General features: G+C 34.0%; 1 protein-coding gene across 1 annotated transcript in view; it reads left to right on the top strand.

Moving 5' to 3' along the window:
- The window catches only part of Trappc11 (trafficking protein particle complex 11), a 45430-nt gene that overhangs the window by 1995 nt on the left and 22480 nt on the right, over positions 1 to 20955 (top strand). The window contains exons 2-18 of the mRNA XM_010641061.3: positions 316 to 541; positions 1392 to 1561; positions 2488 to 2558; positions 3429 to 3543; positions 8175 to 8274; positions 8628 to 8701; positions 10480 to 10576; positions 14237 to 14370; positions 14979 to 15126; positions 16727 to 16820; positions 17499 to 17578; positions 17678 to 17756; positions 17841 to 17895; positions 18202 to 18347; positions 18590 to 18651; positions 18777 to 18909; positions 19470 to 19600. Of these exons, the coding sequence (XP_010639363.1) occupies positions 338 to 541; positions 1392 to 1561; positions 2488 to 2558; positions 3429 to 3543; positions 8175 to 8274; positions 8628 to 8701; positions 10480 to 10576; positions 14237 to 14370; positions 14979 to 15126; positions 16727 to 16820; positions 17499 to 17578; positions 17678 to 17756; positions 17841 to 17895; positions 18202 to 18347; positions 18590 to 18651; positions 18777 to 18909; positions 19470 to 19600 (1893 nt within the window). The 5' untranslated portion in view covers positions 316 to 337. The remainder of the gene's footprint in view (positions 1 to 315; positions 542 to 1391; positions 1562 to 2487; positions 2559 to 3428; positions 3544 to 8174; positions 8275 to 8627; positions 8702 to 10479; positions 10577 to 14236; positions 14371 to 14978; positions 15127 to 16726; positions 16821 to 17498; positions 17579 to 17677; positions 17757 to 17840; positions 17896 to 18201; positions 18348 to 18589; positions 18652 to 18776; positions 18910 to 19469; positions 19601 to 20955) is intronic.

Raw genomic sequence — 20955 nt, 5'->3', positions numbered from 1 at the left:
TTTAGTTAATAAGCATCTTTTAATAATATTTTAGGCATTAAATGAGATGTTAGCAATTACAGAAAAATTAGAGGAAATTGTACTTTTCAATATATGTAAGTCAATAATTATTTTTGTTTTATTATTTATGGTCGAAATAGGTCATGCAGACCTACTTTAATTTGATCACTTTCCTACATCTTGGTCAGTTAATCCCCAAGTTTGGGATACATTTTGAGATATTACTGAAAATAATAATTTTTTTAAATAGTAGATATTCATATATTAGATACAGATATTAGTTTTTGAAACTGTGAATTGTCATTTGCATTTCAGATTTTTTTGTGACACCTTAAACATGAGCCCCACACAGTGGGACTTCCCTGTGGAATTATGTTGTCGGCCTATGGCTTTTGTTACACTTACGGGCCTAGATGTTGTTTATAATGCGGTGCATCGAGCAGTCTGGGATGCTTTCTGTGCCAATCGGAGAGCTGATCGGGTACCAATTTCCTTCAAGGTGCTCCCAGGTGACCATGAATATCCTAAATGTAGACCCAAGGTAATGACATTAAGAGTGTGTGTTTTTCCCCCATTTGTGTGTGTATGTGTGTGTGTGGGTGTGTGTGTGTGTATATCTTTTTTGTTCCCACTATGTGTGCTGGGAAACCCTTAAGTATATCAAAACAGTGGCTACTGTGGTGCATAAAGAAAACTGGAGGTGTTTATATGTACTGATAATACTAATATGTATATATTTAATTAGTAAGTTATTATTTTAAACTCCAGAGGAATAATTACTTTAAAAAGATTTCTAGTCAGTAAGCCAATTGTCCTTTTTTTATTTTGTAGAAAAAAACTCTTATGTCTCCACAATTTTAAGTTCTTTTAAGAGGAAGCCCTCCCATTTCCTACTCATCATTACTAATATTGTAGAATCCATTTTCTTCATAGATTAGTTCCATTCCACATACATTTTTTTGAGCACTTTTGTTTTAGATAATTGAAACTATTCAGATGATACAAATTCACATAAGACATACTGAATGTGCTTGGAAATTTTGTGTAGTATAAACTAAGACTATACTCATTGTAGAATGAAGGAAGGCATTAAGTCAAGAACTGACTTTTGGCCAGCTGTGGCGGTGTACACCTGTTATCCCAGCCTCCTGGGAAACTCCTTGGCTTTGTCCATTCTTCCTTAAATGGGAAGTGCAGTGTTTTTAGGCTTGAGATTCTACTTCTAACAAACACTTGCTAGCTGTTATTTAATCTCTGTTGCCATGATTTTCTCATCTTAAAAATGGGCAGTGTGTACACTGAATGAGATAAATGCATATAACGTGCTGGGCCCTCAGTAAGTACTTCCTGCTGTTATCATTATCAAATAACTAATTTATCCCTGTTTGCAGAGAACTTCGTATGAATGGTACATTCCTAAAGGGATCTTAAAGACTGGCTGGATGAATAAGCATCTGAATCTGGTGCCAGCTCTGGTGGTTGTGTTCTACGAACTGGACTGGGATGAGCCTCAGTGGAAAGAAAAGCAGTCTGAGTGCGCAACCAGAGTAGAAATCGTCAGGTAGGATTTCTGCTTCCCATGTTGGCAGTGATAGTTTGCAGGTGTCCATTATTTACTAACATTGAAGACAGCTAAGTACTGTTTCAGCTACAGTGGTCATTTTGAGGATTGCCGACTTCCAGTTCCTGATAGATAGTATAGGTGTTAACTGTGTGTGATGCTGCCGTGTGAAGAAATTTAGAAGACCAATTGGTCTGAATTTCCAAATTTTTTTTTCTTGCATTTATAATGTTTTTTGGAAACGGAGAAATTTACCATTCGTCTTCATAAGACACTGGCTTTATTGGTATTCAATTTTAAGAATTCTTTTAGATGACTAACATATGAGTCTAAAGAAACAAATTATAGGGCTGGTGATTTAGCTCAGTGGTGCCACCACCTGACTTGCAAGCACGAGGTCCCAAGTTCGATCCCCAGTACCAAAAAAAAAAAACAAAAAACCACAAATTGTATTGTAATTTTACGTAAAAATATGTATTAAACCTTCACTTTTAAAGTATGGACTAATGTGTCCTATAAAAATGTAAGTTGTATTACAAGTTTTACGTGGACGTATATATTAAACTTTCATGTTTTTCTTATGGTACCAGGCATTGAACCCAGGGCCTTTACACTGAGCTACATCCCCAGCCCTGTTTTGTTTTTTATTTTGAGATGTGATCTTGCTAAATTTCTAAATAGCCCAAGCTGGGCTCAAACTTGCCTCCAGCCTCGGCCTCTCATTACAGAAGTGTGCTAGGTTATACTTTTAAAATTAAAATTATTATGGCATATGTTGTTTGTGTTTAGGAAAATAGTTACTCTGCTCTTGATCTTTTTAGTTGAAATTTGTCTTCAATTGAATTATCAATGTATTTTATGTAAAACCTTGAATACATTTAGTTAAAACTAATTAATTAATTTTATTGTTATTTTTTCCATTCCAGACAAAGTTTACAAGGAAGAAACACAAAAGTTGCAGTGGTTTTGATTCAGAAGAAAACTCCTTTGCCCCCAGGTATCAAAAGGTTAATTAATTACTTGCTTTAAATCTCAAATTCTTACTACCAAGAAGCAGTTTTTAAATGTTTAAATCTTTTATACATTCAGTCTCAGGGATGATAGTGTATTACCCATAAGAGAGTACCAATACATGAATCAATATTTGATATAAAAAAATAAGGAGTATGCCAGGTTTGGTGGCACATGCCTGTAATCTTGCAAGGCTGAGGCAAGAGGATCGAAATCTCAAATGCAACCTAGGCAGTTTTGTGACCTAGCAAGTCCTTGTCTCAAAAAATAAAAAAAGGGTTGGGAATGTGGCTCAGTGCAAAGGCCTGGGTTCATTCTCTAGTACCATACCCTCCTCCGAATCAGAAATGGTGATGATGGCAAATCTTATGTATTTTTCCTCCAGTTCTGTTTAACTCCCCTCGTTGGTATATACCAATTGACAGAATGGTTAACTCACTTTTTTTTTAAAGAACATTACTTACCTATGATCTATTTAAAACTTTATTCATACGTAAAGAAAAATACTATAGGACTTGTAATTTCTCCTCTGTAAAAATGTTTTCATTTTAGATCCTTATTTGCCTGCCTAGATTTTCATCGGCTTCTTTTTTTAATGTTGAAACCTGTAGTATCCTAAATAGTTTTGGAAATTTCTTTCATGAATTATTTCTTCCATAGAAAATTCCAGTGTTTTCCTAACACATGTGTACTATGTAACTTCTGAGAGCCCCAAGCTCCCGAGAGCCTAGAATCTTGTCAGCATGGTGAAAAGTGGTTTGAGTTTTTAGTTTTACTTCCAGATTGGGGGAAATATTCATTTAGAAAATAGACTGCTTATTTATTTTATTCTTTTTCTTCCTAAATTTATCAACAGGAGAGGATGTCATTGCTTCAGAAAGGGCTGCCGCTTTATGCAATGCCTGTGAACTCTCAGGGAAGTCATTGTTTGTGCTGCCCCACACGGACCACCTTGTGGGTTATATTATAAGGTAAATAAGGGACTTTTAAGGTTGGTTTTTTTTATATTGTTCTTCAGGAATTAAGAAATTGGCAGCTGAGACCCACTTATTTTTTAAGAAACCAAAACACGTTCAATAGAAAAAAATTTAAAAGGTTCGAAAAGCTATGGAATAAAAGTCTCTTTTGTTAACTTTCTCCAGTTCTCTATATGACCATTGTCAACATGTTTCCTTCCAGAAGTGTCTTTTGTGTAGCGACAAATGTATGCATATCTTTTTAATACGTGTATACATACATAAACACAAAAATAAATGTAATATAGTACATAGTGATCTTCCACTTAACATTTCTTCATTTACACCTTTCTATATGTACCTCACTTTTCTATATGTGACAGCCTCAATTGTAAAGAAATGTTTCGTTGGAAACAGTGGGGAGTGAATAGTGCCAGGTACTCAGGGGGCTGAGGCAGGAGAAGGGTGTGAGCCCATGAGTTCAGAACCAGCTTGGGCTACAAAAGGGAACTGTCATCTCAAAAAAAAAGTAAGGTTTATATTTTTCTTTGTACTTCTAAGTAATAACCATGTGTCCTCTTGTGATGTCATATGACATCTCCATTTCTGGTCTCTTATTTCTTCACTCAATATGTTGATGTATTTGTGATGTGTAAATAATTTTAAAAGGCCCTTTTATAAAAGCTTTATAAAGAGCAAATCACTTGAGCCGGAGATTTAGCTCAGTGGTTCGGTGGCCTGCCTTGCAAACGCAAGGACCTGAGTTCAATCCCCGGTACCAAAAAAAGAACAAATCACTTGAACGCATAACATTATCTCAAAAATTTTGTGATCATTTTCCATTGCTTTTCTATTATTTAATGTTGCAGAGATTTATAGTATTTTTGTTGAAATATATTTAGATATACTTTGAGTTTTGACTATAAAATTTTATTCTGCAAAAGTGCTCTTAAACTCAAGAACAGCTTAGTTTATACTTAATTTTTTAAAATATATATTTGATTATTGCCTATCTTGTATTAGTTTCTTGTTCTCAGAAGCAAACTGAAAATAATTTGATATTTTCTTTTTTTGTTTTTTTTTTTGGTACCGGGGATTGAACTTGGGTCCTTGCACTTGCAAGGCAGGCCACTGAACCACTGAGCTAAATCCCTGGCCCCTAATTTGATATATTCATTGATATATAAATATGTAATTTCTAAGAAAGTGTAGAATAAATTTAGAAGAGAGGGAATGCAACAGCAACAGCAACAGAATCAAATAAAAAAAGATTGAGGGCTGGGGATTTAGCTCAATGGCACCATGCCTGCCTCACAAGCCCAAGAGGAGTTTGATCCCAGTACAAAAAAAAAAAGAGATGAATTACAAGAAAGATTAAATGCAGTTAACAGAATATCCACATGGAAGCAATGAGCAGTGAAATCCACACCACAGAAAGTCAGATCAGCAGTATAACATTGAGATGGTTGCTCAGAATGCAGAGGAAAAGTATGGTGTGTATTTATATTGTGTGTGTGTGTGTGTGTGTGTGTGTGTGTGAGAGAGAGGGGGGGGGGTCTTATTGTGTAGTTCAGACTGCCCTGGAACTCACTATGTGGGCCAGGCTGGTCTCAAACTTGCAGTGATCCTCCTGCCTCAGCCTCCTGAGTGCTGGGGTTACAGGTGCATGCCACGACCCCTGGCTCTATTTTTGTTTTGTGGCACTCAGGATTGAACTCAGGTCCTTGATGCTGAATTACACCCCTTACCTTTTTTTTTTTTTGGAGACAGAGTCTCAGTAAGTCTTAAGTTGCCCAGGTTGGGCTTGAAGTTGCTGTCCTTTTTTAACTTCCTTTTAAATATACAGTAGTTACTCCCTTTGTGTCCTTGAAGGTGTGTAACATTTTGCCTGTGACAAAGTTTCTGAAATTCAGAGACACACCTTTCCTTTTAGACTTAAATGTGCATCTGTAGTTGGGAAGCTTCAGTATTCTTCATCTGAAAACTCTTGGCCTTGTTTCCTGCAGTGAATCATAGCTTTTCATCTTACATACTTTTTGTGTGTGGTGCTGAAGGTGAACCCAGGATTTTGCCCATGCTCTTCCTACTAGCACTCCTAGGTGTTTTTTGTTGTTGTTGTTTTTTGTTTTTTTCGAGACAGAGCCTCACTATGTAGTTGAGACTGACCTGATACTATGTAGCCCAGGCTGGTCTTGAACTCACAGCGATCCTCCTGCCTCAGCCTCCTGAGTGCTCGGGTTACAGGCTTGCACCACCACACCCAGCTTTCTTAGGTTTTGAATGCTAGCTTTTCAATATTTTACTGTATTAGTTAAGGTAATGTTTGTTTACTCTAGTGCTTAATTGATATGCTTATGCAGTTGTAGCAGAAAATGGACTCCAGGTGATCTTTGTATGAATTTTACTAAGGGTATTACTTATCCTCTATAAATGGTTAGAGTTGGGATCTGCTTATAATCAGAATTTTAATCTAAATTATCTGATAGGATAAATCTGTTTTGAGACATACTATAACATATGTCTGTATTTTTTCTTATGTTTGTTTATTTCTGTGTGTCTAATATTTGTTTCAAGGTTAGAATCTAATTTTAATTATTTTCACATTTTAACTTTTTAAACTATAGTTTGGAAAATAGAATATCCTTTTTTTAAACTTACAATTATTCTGTTACCAGGTCTTAAAATTTTTTATTAGTGCATATTTGCAGTACTTACTGTTTACATTCTGTGTGTGGAGTTGGTACAGGTATATAAAACATCTTAATTCCTCTTTTCATTCCTTTCTTCCCCACTCCCTCCATCTCTTGCTCTCCTTCCCATTTGAGAAAGATCCGTTTCCCTACTTCCTAATATCAGTTTTTTATTTTTTCATTATTTATAATTTGGGTTTCTCATGTAAGAGAAACCTCATGATATTTAAGCTTGTGTGTCTGATTTATTTCACTTAACCTTATGGTCTCAAGGTGCATCCACTTTCATACAAATGACTCATTTCTCTTTGTGACAGAGTAGTACTCCATTGTATATAAATAACACACTTCTTTATCCATTCACCTGTTGTGGGACGTATAGACCAATTCCAAGGTTTACCTGTTAAGAATTGTGCTGTTATAAACATGGGTATGCATGTATCTCTGAAATGTGTTTTTAACTCTTTTGGAAGTACATCTAGAAAGGGAATAGCTAGGTCAAATGGAATTTCTAGTTTCAGTTTTTTGAGACATCTCTGTACTGATTTCCATAGTAATTATATTAGCTTATATTCCCACCAACAATGTAGAAGGGTTCTTTTTTTCCCCCACAGCCTTGCCAGCATTTGTGGTTATTTGATTTCTTGATTATGCCCATTCTTTCTGAGGTAAAATGTAATCACATTGTTTTAATTTGCATTTTTCTAATGGCCAGTGATGTTGAACATTTCTTTATGTATTTATCAGCCATTTGTACTTATATGACATTTCTGTTCATCTCAGTTGTCCATTTTTTAATTAGGCCTTTAGGGAGTCTAATATTTTTAAGTTTTTTATATATTCTCGATAATAATCCTCTGAGAAATAGCTGAAAAAGTATTTTTCTCATTTTGTAGGTTGTCTCTTCATTCTTCTTTCACTGTCCAGAAGCTTTTTAATTTGATATGATCCCATTTATTAATTCTCAGTACTAAAAATAGAAAACCTTAACCTAGAAAATCCCATTTAAAATATAGTATCTCATTTTATTTATTTATTTATTTAAAAAATTTTTTTGGTACCGGGGATTGAACTCGGGTCCTTGCTCTTGCAAGGCAGGCCACCGAACCGCTGAGCTAAATCTCTGGCTAATACCTCATTTTAAATTGACTTAGCTATTATATATTTTTTTCCTTCACCTAATTGTGTTAGATTTTTGAGGTTTTTTTTGTTTTGTTTTTCTGATACCGGGGATTGAACTAAGGACCTTCTGCTTGCAAGGCAGATGGCTGCACCACTGAGCTAAATCTCCAGCCCCGTGTTAGATATGTTGAAATCTTTTTAGTCTACCTTAAAAATTCCGTTTTATTCTACGGGAAGAAAACCTCGAAGTTCATCTGTTATCTGTGAATTCAGCCTTATTTCATGCCATGGACAGTCCTAGTAAAGCATTCTTTTTCTTAAAAGAAATTTTGAGTTGTTTATTTGATCTCTGGTCAGATTATTGTTGTTCGCTTATAATCTCAAAGTTACAATTTGAAGCAGGATGTAAATCATTCAGCTGTTATTTTTACCTCATTCACCAGTTACTAGTTTTCTTATCCTTTTAAACCCAAGATAGTAAAGTCACAAAAAGTACTGAAGTCTAATCTATAGAAACCTTTTTTCAGACATTTTATAACATTACCAAATAGTAGGGGTGAAAGTAGCCTCACAGATTACCTAGTTTTTACAAATTAGAAGAAGTTATTTTTATTAGTCGTATTTTATATTGCAAGTAATTTTAAATACTTTGAGAGAGATCTTAATTTTAGACTTTTTGTTTAGAGATTCAGCTTATACTTTTTTTAAAAATCTTAATCATGAGGTAAAATAGACATTATCTCTGTCAGGAATTTCAAGTCTCACAGTTAGAATTCTTGGTAAGAGTTTGGTTTAAAATAACTGTAATATTTGAATGTTGGGTTTTTTCAACAGATTAGAAAATGCATTTTATGAACATGCTCAGACGTATTACTACACTGAAATCAGAAGAGTGAAATCTCATAAAGAATTTTTGAATAAAACAACACACCAGGTACGTATTTTTAACAGGCATTGTGGAGCAAATTACTCATTATTGATTACTTTTGAGGTGATTACTACATGTCTTTAATACTGTGGTATTTTAAATGGCTTCAGTACTTCTAAGTTTTTCGAAAGATTTAAAAAACAAATTTGTTTTAAAATTGTGTTCTCTGCCCTTTTAGATTATTTTTTAACTTTTTGCCCTTAAAATTGTTAAATTTTTATAACTATATCTTTATTGGAATAATTGTTGAATTTTAATTTGGGGTATTTTCCTTCATATTTTAATGTCTTCTTGTATTAAATATAATTTTCACATTTAAACTACGTATTTAGTAGTGCTTTTTAAATCTTTTTTTCCAGCTTTTATTTGTTAGACATCAGTTCAAAATAGCATTCTTCAGTGAGCTGAAACAAGACACACAAAATGCTCTGAAGTAAGTTTCTAACACCTTTCAAACTAAATTTTTCTTATTTTTATGTAACTGATAGCATATTTATAGCTAAGTTGGCTGAATCTCAGCCAAACTAAGCAATGATTATGTTGGTTAGATTCAGGTATATGATATTTAGTTTGTCTAGAAATGAATGGAGTGAATATGTTGAGATTTTTTTTAAATTTCCATTTTATTATTGGAAGTAAATTTTAGAGTGTCCTAAAACTTTCTGATCTGGCTAATTAAATTTCATGCTTTAAAGAAATAAACATTTTAAAAGAAATTAAATTAAAGAAATAAAATTTTCCCCATCTTCCTATTTATTTGTATGTTCAGTTAAATTCTTCTGATAAGAGATGGATTTCTTTTTTTTCTTTTTTTTTTTTTTTGTACTGGGGATCAATCAAACTCGGGTCCTTGTGCTTACAGGGCAGGCGGTGGAACACCTGAGCTAAATCCCCAGCCCAAGAGATGGACTTCTAAAATATAACAAATATTAAATATTATCTAAGTCAGGCTGAGTTTTTATTTATTTATTTATTTTTTTTTTGCTTTTTGCTTTTTTATGTGTGTTTTTTATTTATTTTTGGTACTGGGGATCAAACTTGGGACCTTGCACTTGTGAGGCGGGCAGTGGCACCACTGAGCTAAATCCCTGGCCCCAAGGCTATGAGTTTTTAAAAGTACATTTATAGTACATTTATTTACTTAACTTTAAGCTTACATATGTTAGTAGCACCATTTTCCCTTTGTAGGCTCTGCTTAGGGATTTGAAGATTAGTAGTTAAGCATTTTCTTTCTTCTACCAGCCACAATTTAATAAAAACACTATCTTTTTGTAGCTTTAACTTAGCTTTGTAGATTGATAGTAGCAGTATGAAAAAGGATTTTAAAGAGCTCTTTATTCTGTAATTAAAGAGATGGAAAAAAATACAAGTAAGTAAAAATAATTCTGTGACAGGAATATTGCAGAAATGTCTTAACTTATATTGTTGACATGCCAAGCACCAGACTATATTTTTTGAATACAGTGACAGTATAATTATAACTGCTTTTCATGTAGTTCATTTTTATGGATAGCATTAGTTTAAAATCTCCAATTTCAGGTTTGTTGAAAAATAATTATGGAAAGAAAGAAAGTTTACCTGAAACAGTTAAGAGTATACTGTTTTTTGGGTTTTTTTTTCTTTTCTTTTTTGGCAATGTGGGTGATTAAACCCAGGGCCTCATATTTGCTAGGCAGTAGGCAAGTGCTCTACCACCAAGCCACAAAGCCCAAGAGTATACTTCTTCCTGTGAGAAAGACTGCTCCGAGATCTTCTCATTACTTTTTCTGTCTTAGGATAGGCTCTGTTCCTGCAGGGCTCTTCATTCTCTCACCTCCATGATAATAGAATTTTTGTTTGAGAAGTTCATAATGGAAAGTGAACAAAACTTATTTTTTTACCAGAATGCTCATTTTTCAATGTAATTCTAAATAACTGTCCAACGTACTTTCATTTTTCATCTTCTGTTGGTGATTGACTGATGTTAATGACAGAATAATGCATGTGGGATGGTTCTGTTCTTTGTGAAAAATCATTGATTTCCTCTCACATACATTACAAATTGATAGATCATTTTTCAGGACATTGAAGATTGGTATGAATATACTACTGCTAAGGTGTTGAATATTAAGAAATGTTGAACAAATATAGTTTGTTTATGGTAATTTTATTGTTAGGAATTGTCTTAAAATTAATTTATATTACAATTAACCGTTCTCATATTTATATTAGGAACTATAGGACTGCCTATAATCTTGTACATGAATTGAGAGCCCATGAAACTAACATTCTGGAAATTAAGACGATGGCAGGATTTATAAACTACAAGGTAACAGTTCCACTTCCAAATAAAGAGAATTGGTTTTTAAATATTATCTCTTTAAAATTTGAAAATCAGATTTGTTTTCTTGCTCTGAAAAGTTAGTATTTAATTACACTCCTTTAAAATATGGTTTTACTCAAGAAGGGCTTTGGTTCTCAACAGCCTAATATTAATGGATGATTTTTGAGTTTACAGGTCCTCGTTATTAGAGTTGGGATAGTTTTTTGGTGGTGTGTGTGTGTGTGTGTGTGTGTGCGTGTGTGTGTGTGTGTGTGTGTGTGTGTGTGGTACCAGGGATCGAACTCAGGTCCTGGTGCTTGCGAGGCAGGCAGTGGAACCACTGAGCCAAATCCCTGGCTCCAGATGTTTGTTTTTTAATGGGAGCAGGAAATGGGGAGAAGAAAGTTGCCTATATTACTGAACTTTTTAGCAATGCGGCATTAGTAGAACCTTCTTTGGTTTAATAGCACAACTGTAGAAAAGGTATGTCTATTCAACTTCAAGAAAACTTTCAGGGTTTTAAGTTGAATGCTGGAGAAATAGTTCCCTCTTTTTCCCCAAACAGACAAATGAGGCCTATTTGCTTTTTAATTTCCTCACACTAATGTACTAAAGGTGTCTGGCCTTGGGTTGGTGATGTATGGACAAATACTTTCAGTAATTGTGTAGTATAAATCAGTACATTTCCTGTATAGAATATTGTGGTGACTGTACAGATTTAATATGGGGGTTCCCTTTGACCTGGCAATTCTGTTTCAGAAAATTTATTTGACATATACGCTAATGCTTGCAAGTCACATCTATGGCTGCTTGTATCTTCTAGTAGGAAAAGACTGGAAATAAATCAGCAATAAATGATTATTTATATAAATTGTAACTAAACAGAATTAAGAATGAGGCAACTTTATATTGATGTATAATGACAGCAAGATATTGTTAGGTGAAAAAAAGAAGGCATAACTCAGCAGAATAATGCAGTGCACCTGTGTACTACTTTATGTACAATAATGGGCTTATATTTGTCTGTGTTAGAGAATGGCAGAAGCTAATTGCCTCTGGAAAGAGAATTTGGATGGTCCAAGGAGAGGGAAGGACTAGAAGCTACTTTTCATGTATTCCTTTGTACTTAAAAAATAAAATTGAAAATTATAATTAGCATTTGGAAATAAATTTAGGCTTTATTCCTTCTATTTTTCCTTTTACCTCCAGTATAGAGGAGGACATATTTACTAGGATATATACTGGATATGAATATCCACAGCCAGTGTAGAGGAGGATCTGTATGTGTAGATTACATTGTTCTGAAATAGCATGTTAGGCAAAAAGGATTTGGAAGGTTGACATGGACATAACTAGGCTTTGAGCTACAGAAAATAAGGTTTCTGACTCTAAAACTGAAGTCCACCTGATCCTTTCTCAAACATCTGTTGGAAATATTTTAGTCTGTGCTCTTCTTGGTATAATTTTTTAAATTCTATATTTTTAAAAAGATTTTTTATTTTTAAAGTTTTTTATTAGTACCTTTGTGCTACATGATGATTGCATTTATCACGTTTGTACGTGTACACAACGCCTCTTATTTTTTCATCCCCTTCCACTTCCATTCTTCCCTGTCCCCCCCCCAATTTTTGTTCCACCACCCATTTGAGGACCCTCTATTTCCATTTTTTTCTTTAATTCTGTTTCTTTGAAAAATAAATTTTATTTTATCCCGTCCCCCCTCAAGCTCCCTCCCCTATGTGCAGAAGCTTTCTTTCCATTTTTCCCTTCTGTTTGCACTTTTTTCTTGTCCCTTCCTTCCTTTCTCCCTCCCCCTCCCTTGTTGCCCTTACCATTTGAATGTGTTCCTCCCATTTCCCAACATCCATTATACATTTCAGTCCTTATTTTCTCTTTCAGTTTCTCACACCAGAGAAATAGTGCAATATATATGTGTGTTTGATTTGTTTCACTTAAGAGTATGATGTCAAGGTCCATCCATTTAGCTATAAATGTCTGAAGCTCATCCTTCTTTATGGCAGAGTAGTTCTCCATTGTATGAAAAAAAAAAAGCACACCTTTATCCACTCATCAGTTGATGGGCAGTTGGGCTGTTTCCACCCTTTAGCTATTACAAACAGTGCTGCTGTAAACATGGGTATGCATATATCACTGTGGTATGATGCTTTTAATTCTTTCAGGAAGATGCCAGAAAGAGGTATAGCTGGGTCAAATGGAGCCTCTAGTTTTATTTCTTGAGAAATCTCCACACTGATTTCCACAGTGGTTGCACCAGTCTACACTCCCACGAACATGGAGGAGGGTTCCTTTCTCCCCACAGCCCCTCCACCATTTGTTATTGGTTGGTTTTTTGATAGCAGCCATTCTTTCTGAAGTAAGATAGAATCTCAGCATTGTTTTAATTTGCATTTCATGAAGGACAGTGATGTCGAACATTTTTTTCATATATTTATTTGCCATTTCTAATTCTTCATCTCTGAAATGTCTTTATTTCACATGCCCAGTTTTGCAGTGGGTCTTTGGATTGGGGGGGTCTGATTTTTTTGTGAGTTCTTTATGTATTCTAAATAGTAGTCCTTTATATAAATAGCTGGTAAAAATTTTTTTCCACTCTGGGTTGTCTTTTCACTCTATTGGTGTTTCTGTTGCTATATAAAAGCTTTTTAATAAGATGAAGTCCCAGTTTGGTTTTGTTCATGAAGTCTTTTCCTACTCCTATGTCCTCAAGAGTTCTACCTATTCTCTCTTCTAACAGATTAAGTGCTTTTGTTTTCGTACTTAGATCTTTGATCCATTTCGATTTTAGGTTAGTGCGTGGTGAAAGATATGGGTCTAGTTTCAATCTTCGGCATGTAGAAAGCTAGTTTTTCCAGTACCTTTTATTAAAGAGTCTATCTGTTTTTACAGTAAAGTTGTTAGGAATGCATGAAAAGTATCCTCTGGTCTTTCCTATTGATCTTCAGGTCTGTTCTTTTGCCAGTATCATGCTGTTTTGTTCTTTTGTTTGTTTTAGTCACGGTAGCTTTGCAGAATAATTTAAAGTCAGGGATTGTGATACCACCTTCTTTGCCTTTGTTTTCCAGAATTGCTTTGTTATTCTAGGTCTCTTCTGGTTCCAAATGATTTTTTTTCTTTTTGGTACTGGTGATCAAACTCAGGACTTTCCACTTGCAAAGTAGGCAGCAGCACGCACCACTGAGCCAAATCTCTGGCCCTGGTTCCAAATGAATTTTAGAATTGTTTACTCTAATTCTGTGAGATATGCTGTTGGGATTTTTATTTTGATTGCATAAAGTTTGTGTAACAATTTTGGAAGTATGGCCACTTTCACTGTATTGGTTCTTTCTAACTAGTAACGGGATATTTTTCCATTTTCTGATATCCTCTTCATTCTCCTTTTTCAGAGTACTGTAGTTTTCAATGCTGAGGTCTTTTACTTCCTTCATTAAAAAAGATTTTCTAAGGTAGAGAAAAATTGCTCAAAGTGACAAAGCCTCTGGTTTTATCATAACCATTGTCATGAAGAAAACCAGGTTTATTGCAAAGAACTTTAGAGAAGGAAGCTGTATAGTCTTTTGTAAAATTATTCTGAAACTTTACATATTTTTGAATGATTGTGCTTTTGACTTTTTCCTTCTTATTTGGCCTTGATTTTCTACTTTACAGATCTGTAGGCTGTGTTTTCAGCACAATACTCCATTGGATGCAATTGCTCAGTTCAGAAAACACATTGACTTGTGTAAGAAAAAAATTGGAAGTGCCGAGTTGTCTTTTGAGCATGCTGCATGGATGTCTAAACAGTATGTTTTAAATTGTACTTGTAGAATATTTAGAAAAATAGTATGTGGGTTTTGGAGAAATGAAATTAGCATGCAGTTTGACTCTACACTGAACTGTTTGTTTCAGTAACTAGATTTTTAATAATAAAGCCTATATATCTTTTTGGTAACGGTGTATATTGATTGGTACAGTTTCTTAATAGAAGCCAGTTAATTCATGATACTGTCTTATTCATTCAGTATATATGTGTTGGGTTTCCAGGGTGTCAACATTCTGAGAATATAGCAGTGAGCAAAACAAAATTCCTACTGTCATAGACTTTACTGTTTAAAACTGATACTTAAACATTTAAAATGAAATTTTTCCCAGAAACTTGGATATATTTGAGTGGTGGGAACTGTATTAAGGTTTATTTATAAACCTTTTAGCACAGAAGAGATGACACAGATACAGAATGTATCTTTAATCTTACAAGTAGTGTGTATTGATATTTGCAAAGAAACTATGACAAATATTATTAATCATTAGCATTATTTTGATACAATATGCTGAAGTTATGGTTCCTAGGATGAATAATTGGTAAAAGTAAGTTGCTTTTTCTTTTTATTCTTTTTTGTTCTTTTTTAAGATTCCAGGTGTTTGGAGATTTATTTGATGAAGCTATTAAGTTAGGGTTAACAGCTATTCAAACTCAGAATCCTGGTTTCTATTATCAGCAGGCAGCATATTATGCCCAGGAGCGGAAACAGCATGCAAAAGCCCTCTGTAATCATGATGTAAGTTACCAGCTCCTATATTATCTAGCATTTAGAAAGCTTAATGAATCTTCTCTTGAAAGTTAGGACTGATTAGTGTGGATAATTGTTTTTCTTTTTTTTTTTTTTGGTACTGGGAATCAAACTCAGATCCCTGCACTTGCAAGGCAGGTGGTGGAACCACTGAACTAAATCCCCAGCCCAATAATTGTTTTTCAAGTCTTTCAATGTAGTGTAGTTTTAGAAATGATGACGACTTTAATAGAAGTACTCCATTTTTAATTGTGAATTGAACAAGTTTTTCTGTTTGTGATGATTTTTGTTTTTTTGAGACAGGACCTTGCTGTGTAGTTCATCCTGACCTTGAACTTACTGTGTAACCCAGGCTGGTTGAACTCTTAGCAGTCCTACTGCCTCGGCCTCCTGGGTGCTGGGCTTTTAGGCTTTGTTTTGTTAAGGATGCAAGGCATTGGTGTTAACAGATACTCATTGAAATGTAAAATAATATTTCTTTAAGAAATAATTTGAACTTTAAGACTATGCACATCTTTTGACCTAAAATTTTATTTTCAGAAATAGTAAGCTAGATAATAGACCCTAAGATATTTATTAATTATAATGTAAAATAGAATAAGATGAACAACTGTAGGGAATTTGTTAAAATATAGAACAGCAGGCAGTCATGAAAAATAATGCTTAGAAGAATATTTAATAATATGGTGTGATGGAGATAATTAATTAATTATGCAGTACTGGGGCCTTTATATCCCCAGCCCCATTTTGTGTTTTTTAAAATTTTGAGACAGTACACTGAGTCGCTCATTTGCCATACCTGGGCTTGAACTTGGAATCCTCTTTCCTCAATATCCCACAGTGCTGGGACTATTTGTGTGTACTATCTACTACCACACCTGGCTTGGACAGAATATTTAAATTTTTTAAAAATGGTTGAAAATTATTTTAATTGGCAACAAATAAAATTTTACACAACAGTCTATAGGGATAATATATACTTCTTAATAAGTAGTTGTAGTTTATAAGTAATTTAAATTTGTAATCTTTTCCTGTTGATTATTTTATATATTTTCAATAAGGTACTTGTATTACATTTTGGTTTCAGAAGGAAAAGGTTAGAAGAAAAATTAAGCAATTTAAATCTTTTGATTCTATTGCCAAATAACCCCTTCTCCCAATACTAGGAATAATACAGAAGTGATAAAAGAAAAATAATGTCCTCTTTTTAAAACTTCTTAAACATTGTTTTGTTTGTTTACATAGAAAATATTTCAATTATACATATGGAATAAATTTCAAGCCTAATTTGTCATATATTGTCACTGGTTTTTTATAGCAAAGAAAATGCAAAGAAGGTACTATGAAATCATTGGTTAAAACCTTATTTATTCAATTTTTATAAGATCTTCTAAGTAGTAAATGAAACTTCTAGTTATTGTTAAATTTTGATTTATGTTGTAATATTCACAATTGTGATACTTGAATGTGGCTTGATGAAAACTTCTTTATTAATGAAAGCTTCTTTTTTCATTCAGATATTAGACACGAGTTGATTTGTGATGGGTTACCTAAACTCTTATATACATTTGTTTTTTTTAATTTACAGGCTTCTGTAATGTATCCCAATCCTGATCCCTTAGAAACACAAACAGGTGTTCTTGACTTTTATGGACAAAGGTCATGGCGACAAGGAATATTAAGTAAATGCTTTTTCTTTTCCCTTTTTCTCTCAATTTCAGAAGGCAAAGATAGCTATCATAGCCTCTTATTCTTGAGGAGAAAATTATGTTGAAAAAAAAATAAATTTTTAAACTTTTTTTAAATATATAGTTCTTAGTTTTTAGAATGGTGTTCATTGCTACATCTTACATTAGTTTTTATAATTACATACATATTAAAACTTTTAGATATCTCTTAAATGACATAAATCATTGTCTACTAAACATTTTAATTATACTTAGTGGTTTATTTGACATTTTTAGACATTAACTTGTACCACCTTAAAAATTTATCTGTGGGCTTTTTCTTTTATACATAATTCAATTCAGGCAACATCTGTGGCAGGTGAACATTAAATATTAAGTATGTATTTAATCTGCAAAGACCATTTTCTATGGAGGGTGATAAAGTATGGTGCCTTCAGTGGTTGATGTCACCACATAAAGGAACCCTGAGCTCAGTAATGTTCTCTTGAGAACCGACGTCACACAAAAGTTTCCATGTTAATGTAACAGTCGCTTAGAGCCTTTGATATTCTAAAATACTTTAAGAAGCTTAAATACATTATAAGGCTTCAAGGAGTGTTCACATGCAATGTTCACATGAATGTTTGTGTTAAATGAACTGTCTAAAAATGGGTTGGGCTGTGTCTTACACAGGTATTGATCTTTCTGATCCTGAAAAAGAAAAAGTAGGAATACTTGCCATTCAGTTGAAGGAGAGAAGTGTCATTCACTCAGTAAGTTGTTTTTCCCCCAGTATATACTATTTTTATGGTATTTAAGGAAAATATGAAATTATTTTATTTAAATGTTTTACACTTTATCTTTTCTAACAGGAGATAATAATAACTCTTCTGAGCAATGCTGTTGCACAATTCAAGAAGTATAAATGTCCAAGAATGAAAAGTCATCTAAGTATATATCCATAAGCTTGCACAATTTCATGTGACTTTGAACAATTTAAAATTATGTATGTAAATCTTTTTGTTTTCTTTATAGTGGTTCAGATGGGAGAAGAATATTATTACGCAAAGGATTATACCAAAGCTTTGAAGTGAGTCCCATTTACTGCTTTATTTTTACAAGTACTCTGATTACAGTGAAATTGGAATAGAAATTTATATTGAAAATGTTTATTAGTTCCAGGATTATTTCTTTTACATTCCATTTCTGTGATATTTATCAAGTGCCTTCTGCTGCCATAAACTTTGAAGGTTTATGTAACCTCAGGTGTAGCTAAAAGTGAAAATACTTACCAAACCATCAGTAAGATTCTTTTATATTTATATTACAAAGAGAAAACTCTTCAGACCCTTCTTGTGAAGCTGTTTCAGTACGTCTTGCTCCTTGTCGTCCTTAGGTTGCTGGATTATGTGATGTGTGATTATCGGAGTGAAGGCTGGTGGACTCTGCTCACGTCTATCCTCACTACTGCTCTGAAGTGTTCCTACCTTATGGCCCAGCTAAAGGATTACATTATTTATTCCCTAGAACTCCTGGGAAGAGGTAATTTGATGTTCTTTCAGTAAAGTTCCAGTCCACAAAGTTCTTTAGTGTCTTTACTTTTTAAAATTGGAAGAATAAGTCAGCATCCAATATTGAGTAGTATTTCTATTATGTGCTCATCACTACGCTTAGTCATCTTAGAAGAGATATTCACTCTAAAATATTTTAGAAACATTAAGTGGGGCTAGTGGACTTACTTGCCTTTTTATATAAGTTCTAATTTAGTTTCTTCTTCCTTTTAGCTTCAACTCTGAAAGATGACCAGAAATCTCGGATAGAGAAGAACCTCATAAATGTTTTAATGGTAGGTTGGGATTCTTTGTATAAAATGTGTTACACCACTATGTGTACCTCGATCTACATATTCTAGGTGTGCATATTTTTCTTCAACTAATAAAAAACCAAACTTTTAACTCTGTGTTGTTACAGAATGAATGTCCCGATCCTGAACCTGACTGCGATGCCTTAGCTGTAAAGACTGCTCAGAAGCTGTGGGCGGACCGAGTTTCTCTGGCTGGCAGCAGTGCTTTCACTATAGCAGTCCAGGACTTTGTTCCATTTGGTAGGTAGCCAGCATCTGCAAGATTATTTCAGAGGAACCATTCAGCTTTCTAGAAAACAAATACATGTGGACTCTTTCAAAGTATGATTGTTTTATGGATAAATTATAATTTTTATCCTTGATGTTGTAAAAGATATGAAATATTTGACTCATGTCTTAAAGCATATTCTGTTCATTTAATAGTTCACGTGTTAGAAATATATTGAAAAAGAGTTATTTTCATGTTTAATGTCCAATGTCTTTAATGTCTAGGCAAGTATTTTGAAATAATCACAAAATGGTTCTTTTTCCTTTAAAATCCTGTCACCTATGTTTTAGGGACTTTTTTAAAAAATTAAAGATGGTTTTGAAGTTACATTTATTTAACTTTTACTCATTTAAAGTGAGATACATCATGTCAAACTAACAAGTGTAGAAGTCTATAAGACTATCTTAAGGGAAAAGAACGCAGTTGTATTTTTTCTGAAGAGTACACGTGGTTTATAAAATAACGTGGGTGGGTCAGGTCTGGAGTATTTGGTAGTACACAACTAACTCAGCCCTTTTTGTTTGATTTCTAGTGCAGTGTAAAGCCAAGTTTCATGCCCCAAGTTTTCATGTTGACGTTCCTGTTCAGTTCGATATTTATCTGAAGGCCGATTGTCCACACCCCATTAGGTTTTCCAAGCTCTGTGTCAGGTTTAATAATCAGGTAATGGTACATATTCATGTGTTTTTACTAGGTATATTATCATAGCTTGCGTTAAACAACATAAAGTGAGCCTTATAACCACTTAAGTTTCCCTGAGCAGCGAATTTATTTATGTGCTCAGTTTCCCGAGCATCACTTGGGCAGGTGTCATTTCAACCAATCAATTCTTGTATTGAATAAATTTGATAAAATTGTTGTTTTTATATTTCCTGTTTTATTGTCTTATAAAAGTTAATGAAAATATATGTGATTTTTGGTCACCCTTTATTTAAATAATTAAACTGGTAAGCGATTAAGTCTTTGCTTTTTCTTTTGGCCAGGTAGCTTATAAGAACCTTGAAAAATTTAAACAGAGATAGTCTAAATAAGTAGAAGTCTTTTAATATGTGTTCTATTTATTAAATTGTGATAAAGGATACTATTTGGTTTAATAGGATTTTATTCATAAGAACTGAGAAATGTCCTTATAATAGAAATGGGTAGGTGAACCTTGGTTGCCTGAAGATCTGTAACTTCAAAATCTTGCCCTGGGATTCCTTCTAATTAGTTTGAAAATATTAAAGCAATAGCATGAAATTTTTATCTAAAAGATATATTGTAGGTATAAAAGAGAAACAGTAACATGGGAACTAATTAGAGACTGTATTAACTCAGGTACAAAAGTATAGAATTTGGATTCAGATGCTAGTGGTAAGAATGGAGATTTAAGAATACAAGAAGAGTCTTTTAAAAATAGAGAAATCTGGGGCTGAGGATTTAGTTCAGTGGTTCCGCTGCCTGCCTCACACAGCAAGGTCCCAAGTTTGATCTCTGGTACAAAAAAAACCCCTAAAATAGATAAATCTGGATTGTTTAGTGAATAGGAGGTATAAGGAATGGAGATCAGATGAATGAAGGACAGTAGATTTGTTTGTGCTGTTTTCTCTGCACAAGTTGGTTTCCCAGCCTCCTTTACTAGTTAATTCCTTACAGTCTTTTATTACTTAAAAACATTGTTTCCTCAGGGAAGCTGTCTTAGTCACTTTCCTCATCACTGGGACAAAATACCTGACACCCACAATTTAAAAGAGGAGAGGTTCATTTTTGCTCACAGTTTAGAAGTTTCAGTCCTTGTGTGGTTGGCTCTGAGGCAGGAGGGTGAGGGATGGGATGGGAGGGCCTGCCCCGGAGGAAAGCTCCTTCGGACAGGTGGCCATGAAGCAGTGAGTAAAGGGAGGAGCCAGTGTGGGGAAATAGTCCCTTCCAGATCATTCCCACAGTGACTTGCCTCTTCTGACCAGACCAGGCCTCCTCACAGGTAGTCAGCTGTAACATTCCCATAATCCGGTCACCTTCGAAACACATGAGTCTTTAGA

This window comes from Fukomys damarensis, unplaced genomic scaffold, assembly GCF_012274545.1.
Source record: "Fukomys damarensis isolate Sample0158 unplaced genomic scaffold, DMR_v1.0_HiC HiC_scaffold_18, whole genome shotgun sequence".
Classification (NCBI taxonomy): domain Eukaryota; kingdom Metazoa; phylum Chordata; class Mammalia; order Rodentia; family Bathyergidae; genus Fukomys; species Fukomys damarensis.
The sequence above is the reverse complement of the archived record's forward strand: the minus strand, read 5'-3'. Positions and strand labels throughout refer to the sequence as shown.